General features: G+C 44.6%; 1 protein-coding gene across 1 annotated transcript in view; it reads right to left on the reverse strand.

Annotated features, from left to right (window-relative positions):
• Positions 1-221, reverse strand: part of LOC139657993 (RNA-binding protein Musashi homolog 2-like) — a gene marked incomplete at its 5' end in the record, with an annotated part of 90,684 nt that extends 90,463 nt beyond the window's left edge. Inside the window, one exon of the mRNA XM_071535993.1 lies at positions 198-221. Coding sequence (XP_071392094.1) covers positions 198-221 — 24 coding nt within the window. The remainder of the gene's footprint in view (positions 1-197) is intronic.
• Between the last annotated feature and the right edge of the window lie 10,040 nt (positions 222-10,261).

Consider the following 10,261-nt stretch of genomic DNA (forward strand, 5'->3'; position numbering starts at 1 on the left):
AAGGCCTTGGACTGGCATATGAATTTCATTGCAGATATTTTCTGTTGCTTCGCTGATATTTCACTATAAGCGCTTTAGGCTGGCGTTAATGGCAGAACATATCCAGCATTATTGATACAGACTGTTAGGGTAAGCAACAAATGAACACTCTGAGGTAATTGGGAGGTACAGTATTAGAGGGTAGTCTAATGACTCACTGGCATTAGGCTCAATCTGATTAGCTGCAGGTCACACAGGAATACATGAGATACAACAGCAACACATGCACAGTACACAAAGGTATATTTTTCTACATACAGTATGTCTGTGGTTATGCACACTGCCAAACACACACATCTAACTCTTATGTTTGTATGGTGTTTCCTCCTGCACATCTGCTCTATCTGTATTTCTGATTGTGAAAACCTGTGTGTGTGTGTGTGTGTGCGTGTGTGTGTGCGTGTGTGTGTGTGTGTGTGTGTGTGTGTGTGTGCGTGTGTGTGTGATCTTCTGTCCTTGTGAGAGCCATATTGAATTTTAGACCTTCAAAGTGAGGACATTTTGGTCAGTTTAGGATCAGGACTTGGGTTTGGGGTTTGGTGCTCAGCACTTGCTGTGGTGTTTCTGCTCTGCTCTTCCCAGAGATCACCTGTCAATCAAACAGTGTGTCCAGCACTGTGACGTCTTTTTTCCTTGGATTTTCTGTTGATGCTGTTTGAGTTTCTCTTTTCTTTGTCTGTTCAGCCATGGTGGCTATCACTGCTCATGCTAACTACCCAGTTCTTCTTCTGTTTATTAACTGTAGCACTTTACATTACAGTACAGTAATTACTGGGTAATAACTGTGTAATTGTATAAAAATGATCAGAAAGTAACTGGTAATTTCTGTTAACGAGTAACTATTTGTATTTATATGGTAATTTCTCAGTTAAATGCTGGTAATTTCCGGTAATAACTCTGGGGTAATATTGCTAAGTGTACAGAGCCGCTCTACTTACTGGCATTTAAATGAAAAATGACACATTATAATAACAACAAATTGTTATTACCAGAACTTACAAGTAAGGTAAAGTGCTACCATTCCACAAAAACAGAAACGTAAAACACATCACATTGTTTAGAATAGCAAATTTAAAAGCTTTCATGAACTGGCTATAGGTTGAATCACTACTGTGTTACATCAATCAGTGATATTTATATGAAAATCTCACTGATTAGTTGTTAGAAATAACAACTGGGTCCAGGTTAGGGATAAGGGTTATATAGTTAAGGGAACTGGTATGTATGTGTGTGTGTGTGTGTATGTCTGTGTGTGTGTGCTGAGAGAATGAATAAAGGGGCCAGGCTGCAGAGCAAAAAAAAAGAGCGGCGAGAGCAGGGGCGAGTGTGGATTCCCCCCCCCCCAGCTGGGCAGGGCCGGGGCTCAGACAACACCGAGGCTTTTAAGAAAGTGGGAGATAAGCCGACACAGGTTGGGAGGTCAACAAGGTCTGACAGAGAGCCAGAGGAGGCGGCGTGGCACTCACACCCTCACACAAACACACCAACGGCAGTAGATAAGGCCAGATAAAAGGCGGGAGCTGCTGATAAAAACAGGCTAAGATAAAGTGGCAGGCGTCCCCCCCCCACCCCATCCCACCCCCTCATCCCCTCCCTCCGTCCTGTGAACACACACATTTAAGCGCAACATGGTACACAAACGGTGATTTATTACACTGTGGGGGGGGGGGGGGGGGGTGAACATCCAGGAAACTGCACACACACACACACACACACACACACACGCATACATTGTATATATACATATACCAAGTTTTTATTGAGCGACTTGCCGAGCGACGCCCGGGAGAAGGAGGTCAAGGGTTAATGGAGGTCAGGTTTGTGGTCCGAAGCCTGCCTCGCTAGTCCGTAATAATCTCCTCTTTTTCTTCATTCTGTCCATCATCAAGTCTCTTCACTCCCTACATTTTTTTGTTTTGTTTTTTTTTTCAACTCGGCCACAACGCCGACAGAAACCGCGCGCAGTGCCTTACAGCTGCAACCGAGCAACGGCAATAGCGCACTACCTAATAATCTGCGTACGTTCTAGACAGCTGATTGGCTGTTGCCGTGACGCCGCCGCGCTCTGCTGTGTGCGGACTCAAAACAGGAAGTGAAGCTGGTCGGCCGACGGCGCGACAGATCTCCCGGACTTCCTCTGCCTTAAAAAGCTTATTGCTAATATGATTTATTATGAAGCCATCCAGACGTCCTGGAAGGGGCCAAGTGACAAGGCAAATCGATTTACTCTCTCCAGGAACGTTAGCAAACATAGCTTAGAGCATATCACACACATGCACAGAGGCAATGCTGATACGACAATGTACAACACTGTATGGCATGCGAACTCTTAGATGAAACACCCAGAAGTACATTCTCCTGTTGTGTGATGTCACTTATAGTAGATTCTGTTAAATACGCATGTTAAATATGTAGTTCCTGTTGAGTTTTAAGGATCGGCCTGATTGAGTGCGGATGTGGGACGGCACATCTCAGCGCCGATCGCTCCCCTCCTCTGTTCTATCACAATCATTTCATATTTCTGGACTGCTTTTGTTTTATTATCGCCGCCTCCCGTCACCGCTCTCTTTATCATTCTTCTTGTCGTTCTCCCTTTTCTCTTTTTTGCTCCTCTTCTCCTTCCGTTTGATGGATAGTCCTGTCTCCTCTCACTCTGGGTTTCTGCCTCGGGCCCTTCCCTGGATGGTGTGTGTGTGTGTGTGTATGTGTGTGTGTGTGTACAAGCTCCCTGCTGTATAGGCTGATGGAAACGCTAGGCTCTGACTTACATCTCCATTCAAATGGCTTGATGTGTTTTAGTGTGTGTGTATGTGTGTATGTGTGTGTGTGTTGATCATATCATATCGTTATGGCAACCTAAAGTGCATGTAGAGTCTGTTGTCCAAATAGGAATCAAACCCCCATCCACCATTCAACAAAGAGACACATTTTAGCTGTGGCCATTCTCTCAGCATTGCTCCAACGAATCCATTCACTGCTGATAAACTCTCTAGAAAAAAACAGTCCAATACATTTCTTCGGGACAAAAACAACATAATATCAACAATAATGAAAATGTACTAAACTGAAATTCCCTGCTATGCATCACGTTTTCGCCACGGAGCGAGAGCCAAAGCTTTTTTATTTTGCGTCCACAAAGGCTTTGTTTATCTCGCACGCCCTCAAAGATGCATATCCACCCAGAGAGACTTCAACACGATGCCTTCCATAGACAAAATAGGAGGCACGAATCTACAGTAAGAAGATAACAATGAAGAGATATATTAATCTGCGGCGGAGATGTGCGACGAGGTCCTTTGTCATTCGTGCCAGAGGGGTCAGCATTCTCCATATGCTCCTGTGTCTGAGAGCCTGTAGGGTTTTCATTTGGTCCTTGTTGAACCGCTATGTCTGAAATGCCTGTGGTAGTAACGAGGGACGGGGCGATACGCTTATCTCGCGATACGATGCGATACGACCACGATACGATGTGATAAATAAAAGTTCAATGGCAACAAAGTCTGACTGTTCAGAATTACGTTTATTTCTGAGACGCAAATCTTTCTAGCGATGGCATCGGCTTGCTAGAATGTAAACAACAAATACAGCAGAATAAAATGGAGCTAATATCGCGATATCACTTTTTAGTATTGCGATATATTACATTTCGATATATTGTCCCATCCCTAGTAGTAACCTTTATAGACCAGCAGATGTGCCATAAATTCAAATTCCCTTGTTTCCTGATAAGGCAAGTCGTGTCATTTTATGACATTAGACTAGTGATTCTCAACCTTTTTCATATCAAGGACCCCTAATTTAGTACACATTTGGGCCACGGACCCCCATTTGATTAAATTTGGTATCTCAGACCCAAATCTGAGAATATTTTTATTGTTAGATATGATTTTGTCCAGAATTCCATGACTATCTGTATTGTATAGAGAGACAACAGTGAAACTATGAGAATAGTCATTCTTCTACATTCTCTAATTGCGTTAACATATTGTAAATTAAATAATGGTGATGTTTAACAATTCATCAATTTGCTGGGGACCCGCTGAAATACCCTCAAGGATCCCTGGTGGTCCCCGGACCCCACGTTGAGAACCACTGCATTAGACTGTTTGATCTAGGTTTTTGCATATCATTTGTTGGACTTCTTCGATGTAAGAGGGCTTAATCCTTTGTTGAGGATGTAACATTAGCATTGTAGGCCTTGCTAATTGTTAGCAGTAACGTTAGTGGTCAAGTTGTAGTAGTTGTTCTTAGTGATTTGATTTCAGTTTCATTGTTATATTTTCATTTTCCGACATGCTCACAGATGGCAAGCATGTAAAAAGTGCGTGTTTGTTTGCTACTTGTTTAGCGGGGTGGGGGGTTGGTAAGACAGGGAGAAGTAAGGTCCTTGGTCCAGGTTTCTGAAGCGAGTGAGAAAAAAATGTCTGGTCCCTTCATTGCTCGCCGCCTCCCTCCCCTCCTCCTCCTCCTCCTCCTCCGTGTCCTCCCCCTCCTCCCCTCCACCTTATCAGCACCCCAGCCACCACTTCTGACAACCAACAAATCAGCTGTCAGGAGCAATTTCTCAACGGGGCCCAGCAGCCAACATACGACTGCCACCGCGATGGGTGGCACCGAGCGAGAGAGAGAGAGAGAGTGGGGGAGAGCGAGAGGGAGGGAGAGCGACAAAGAATTAGAAAACGAGAGAGTGAGAGACGACGGGGGGAGAGAAGACAGAGAGAGAGAGATGATGTGAGACAGAAAGAGTAAGAGAGGTGGGGGCTGAGCTGATACTGATATTTTGGATTAGAAGGACGCTGACAGACGATATTTTAGGCAGATATTCACTTTCTTTAAATTTGACCTTTTTCATGCCAAAAAAAAAATCAAAAAATGAAAAGTGTTCAGTATTTCCCCCCATAATTTATACACAGGGTTCACTTCCAACAAGGGTTACTTCACATGGCTTTGGACGATTTGACACGCTGGACAATAAATTCCGGGCTGTGGGTGATTTGTGGGCAGCGGATGGGCCAGTCGGTGGAGCTTCTTCTCAAGAGCTTTCAATCGTCCGAGTGTTGGCAGAGTTGGTGACAGTTGAGAAAGGAAGTGTTTCGAGCGGATGAGAGAAAAGTTAAAGGCAGTGGTGAGTGATGGACTGTTGATGGGTTTACAAAGAGGTTACATGAATAGAGGGCAAGACCACGTCTGCTCAATCAAAGAAAGAACTAGAAGGGAACTCGGAGAGCGCAGACCTCCGCCAAGGTTCGTGCTTTTATTGCTCGTTCGTGAGTCGGATCCGGATCCGCTCCAAAATTTAATGGGGTCTTCCTTGGCCCATGCTACACCCTTCCACGAAGTTTCATGAAAATCGGGTCAGTAGTTTTTCCGTAATCCTACTAACAGACAAGCAAACAAACGGCACCAAAAACATAACCTCTTTGGCGGAGGTAACAAGGCAACGGTAAATATGTTGTCATGAATATGTTGTCCCCCGAGAATGATGCAGTCCTCTTCTAGGCCAATCGGTGACAAATGTGTCACCTTGATTTGAGCTGTAAATGTAGTGCCCCGCTTGGGCCAATCCTGAAAATGCTGGAAGGCAAGTTGTACGATGCGTCATTCCTCTGTGTTTTGTTCAAATCCAATCCATGGTGTCTGAGATATCGAGCGTGAGAGACGAACTCATGAATGAACAATCGGTGACAAATGTGTCGCCTTGTTTTGACCTGTAACGGTAGTGGGCCAATCAGTGTAATTCTGGAACGCAGTCGTGAGAGTTTCATCGAAATCCGATCGATGGCCAGAGATATTCCACGTGAGAGACGGATGTCCTCAAGCCCTCAAAAAAAAACTTAAGGAGTGTTGAGGTTGGTGATTCCTAACTATATCTGATTACATTCTAACCCCAGCGCTGCATCACCTTTATCCCTTTTTCTTCATCTGTTCAGCCTGTTCTTCTCTCTGGGTCTCAGGTAGCAGACAGAGCTGACAGCACTATTGACGGCCGTCAGCTCGGTCCTCAGCCAGGCGGCATCTCAACTCTGCTCCGCGGAGCTGCTAAATGGCTAATGATCGCTTCTAATGAAGACAGATCCACCGGAATTCTGAGAAAGTTTTCTTACACGTCTTAAAGCTGCACGAAGCAGGGTTTTTATGTAAAAAATCCAGCTGTTTCATCAGCCTAAATCACAAAGTGGGACGTCCCATCCCCCATTAGAGATGCTGCAGCTTCGCTCTGCTTGCCCAGTTTAAATTCTGCATTTTGGAAGTGTCAGATTAAAACTTAAGAGTGAAATTGTCCTAGAGGTATAACTGCTTGGTAACATCCGCTTTTTTGTTTTAGATCAACTGGAAAATGCATGTAGGGATGGGACGATATGCTTATCTCACAATACCTTTTTTTGGTGAAAACATTAGATCTTTTCCTCTCTCTTCTCTTTGGTGTCCTTTGGTATAAAGCATCACCGACAGGCTGGATTGGTAAACATGATTTCTGGGTAATGAAGTCCTCAAAATTCAAATGTTGCCGCCAATGCTAAAATTATATAGTGCAGCTTTAATGCTATGTGTTTAAAATGGTCACACCAAACTAAATTATCCTACATGCTAACCTTAACCCTTTCCAGTTGTTACACTACATACAACCAGAGACGCAAACACTTTAATCATAGTATGAATAACGAAAGTAGAGCAAATTGTGTAAGTTCAAAATGCTGATTTACTTTAGAATCAAATCTGTGAAATATTACTTTCACTGGCAGACAGAAAAAAAAGTGAAAGAGAGAAATAGAGAATAGAGGGAGGGGAGTTTAGTCTGTCCATTTTTCCTCCTCATCCTCCACACCCCTGCTTTACAAAATGCACAATATGCCACCGCTGGACTACACAAAGCAACTACAAGCTCCCGTCTCCTCCTGTCAAATACCGGAATGGAAAATATCTATTTTTTTTCCCTCTCTCTTTCTTTCTTTTCCAGCTTTTTTTTTTTTTTTTTTTTATGTCTGCCGTCATTCTTTTCCCCCTTGCCCCCTCAATGACAACACGCACATTTCCAATCTGGGGTGCGGTAATAAGTGCTAGTGGCCATTACCGAGGCGTTGGGATGGAATCTCACACTTATTAACGCTCGGAAGGCACACACACGCACACACACACACACAAGCAAGCTACACACACACGCACACACACACGCACACACACCAAGCCAGACGTTTGCAGCCTCTCTCAAAACAAAGCGGGCGGAACGAAAGCGCAGGTCTTAATGCCAGACCCCATCGGAGTCACCACGCAAATAAAATTAAAATGCTAAATCGATGGGGTCTTGGGCTGACCTTTACGTTAAGAGCACCACACACACACACACACACACAGACACACACACACACACACACTAGTCTGCTGCCAGTGATCTAATGTATTTTAAGAGCGGAGAACTACATGAGCAAATCAGATATTACATTACCGAGGCCAGCCACTCCAGCTGAGGCTAAGGAAAACAAAGACGACTCTGGAGAGACGGGGGCACGTCTTTGAGCGCTGGCCTTGGATCCGAGTGGTTTCTGAACGGCAGCCCGGCCGTAAACACCGGCTTTGTGACTGTCACAGAGACGTAGGTTCAATCCTGTGGTCATTTTGGCGTCTGTGGCAGGGATGGGACCATATATCGGAATTCAATATATCGCGATACAAAAATGTGACAATACGTATCGTGGGGCAGAAAAATGATATTAGCTCCATTTTATTCTGCTGTAGGAATCGCAAATGAGACGGCTTGACCATCACAAATTCACAAGCTCTCCATCCAAATTATATTATTTGCACTTTTAAATTGCTTCCTTTTTAGCATGCTAGTGCCATTGCAAGAAAGCTGCACAGTCAGACTTTGTTGTCATTGAACTTTTATTTATTCCATCGTATCGTGGTTGTATCGAATTATGAACCCCATATCGTGTATGGAATCGTATCGTGAGATAATCATATCATCCCATCCCTAGTCTATAGTTTTGCTGTTGTTGTTTGTTTGTTGTGTTTGCCAAAGTTCCTGTTCAGTCTGCATCTGTCCCTGTCAGGAAGCTTCCACTTGTCTCCCCTTTGCTGATGTCATGATTTTCCAAACTGTTCCCCTTGGAGCATTAAATACAGTTTTTGTGATTGATGTTCCATGAATATTCGGCCTCTTTGTAGCTCTTACTTGCCTCATGTTGCTTTGAAAACACACCTATCCTTTAATGCTGACACACTGCTAATCGGCATCCAACTTTAACATGCCCGGCCTGTACATCTGCCTTTGCAATTTCAATTCTCAACCTATTTCATATCGAGGACCCCGAATTTAGTCCACATTAGGGCCACAGACTGTCTCTCGGACCCAAATCTGAGAATATTTTTATTGTTAGATATGATTTTGTCCAGAATGTCATTACTATCTGTATTGCAGCTAGAGGGATAACAGTGAAAGTATGATCAAAACAGTCTTATATAGTAGTCGTCTTCTACTTTCTCTAATTGTGTTAACTTCTTGTAAAGTAAGTAAGTGAAGTTTAACACTTCATCAATTCGCTGGGGACCCCCTGGAACCCCCCCTTCAAGGACCCCCCTGGTGGTCCCCGGACCCCAGGTTGAGAACCACTGACGGTGTGGCACGATACTCCATTTCATCCGCCGTTCCTTTTATTTTGTCCGCCCCTGTAGGCCGGCACAGAACCGGCACGAAGCGGCTCAGTCTCCCCCCCGCCCCCCCGCCGACCAGAAGAAGCCAGACTGCACTAACGATAACAACGATGTCTCGGCGTATTGATTCATCTGGCAATAAAAAGATAAGCGCCGAAAATAACACTTGCATTTCTCCTCCCGGCGAAAACACACACACACACACACACACACACGCACAAATCTCTTAAAAAGGGGGATACATACACAAGCGAGCCTGTTCAGAAGCACAATATGGCTCTGTGTCTGCCTACTAAACACCTCACGCCCCGCGCTATGTGTAAATAAATATACTGGGAATCTGTTACCGCGCTACTGTACAGCAAATAAACGCTGGGGGAAAAAAAACTAGAACGCTCAGTCACTCAAAGTTTATGAGAAACACTGGCTGCACATTTGTTTGTTTCCCTCCATTAGGGCGCTCTCTGCTTTTATTTGCTCCCTATATTCCCCCCCCCCCCCTCTTTCTCTCTCTCTCTCTCTCTTTCTCCATCTCCGTCTCGCTCTCTCTCTCTCTCTCTCCGGATCCCCTGTTCAATTTACTCCCAAGTGTGAGAAGTCATTTACATACAGGCAGAGACTATGACAGCGCCGTCACAAATGGCATCCAATTTCTACACTCCGTCAGTGTGGGAGAGCCAGGGGGGGAGCTCGCTGCGTGTGTGTGTGTGTGTGTGTGTGCGTGTGTGTGCGTGTGTGTGCGTGCGAGCGCATAGACGAATCACGCCTAATGTCTGTTTGTCTACTTAAACTATTCAAGTGTCTGTGTTCATGTGTGTGGTTTTCTCTCTGTCTGAGTGTGTGCGATTAGTATGGGTGTGACAAGTGGTGTGTGTGTGTATTTGTGTGTGTGTGTGTGTGTGTGTGACTTGAGTGCTGGTAATCTACAGTAATGTATGCTGACTGCACATAGCCATTTAGCATTGGCCAATATTGCTGATGTGAAATGGCCGGGTTTGAACATGAAGTGGCGCCTTACTGCCTTTCGGTCTTAACGGGTGGTAAACTAGATTTAACTCACAGGTGAATGTATATGATTGTACATGATTGTGTGCATAAATGTACTGGAACATGTCTGTGTATGTGTGTGTATGAATTGCTTATGTGTTGAACAGCTTCAGTCCTTGTCCTGCTGTCATACTGCGTCCTGAACTGGGACCTTTCTTCAAGGAGGGAAGTTTGACTTCATCCCGCTGTGAAAGCCCAGCTGTGTGTATGGGGGGCGTTATCATCTTGGAATATGGGGACATCATTGGGGGAACAGTGTTCACATCCTCCTGTAAAATGGCCTCATATTTCTTGGCCGTTATATGACGATACAGGTCAACCATCAGAACTAATGAAAAAACTAACTCTGAGTAGATGGCGCTATCCCAGTACAGATCCACCACTGTGTTTTTCCAGTTGGCAGCAGACATTGTGGGCTTCCTTTAGCTTTCTCCAAACTTCAACCCGTCTGGATGGAGGAAAAAGACTCATCTGACCACATTACTTCTTTCCACCGCTCAGGGCTGCAGGTTTTGTGCTCCTT

Source organism: Centroberyx affinis, unplaced genomic scaffold (assembly GCF_046629955.1).
Source record: "Centroberyx affinis isolate AG114_WGS23_722 - 3 ecotype Tasmania unplaced genomic scaffold, CSIRO-AGI_Caff_v1 ptg002808l_1, whole genome shotgun sequence".
NCBI lineage: Eukaryota > Metazoa > Chordata > Actinopteri > Beryciformes > Berycidae > Centroberyx > Centroberyx affinis.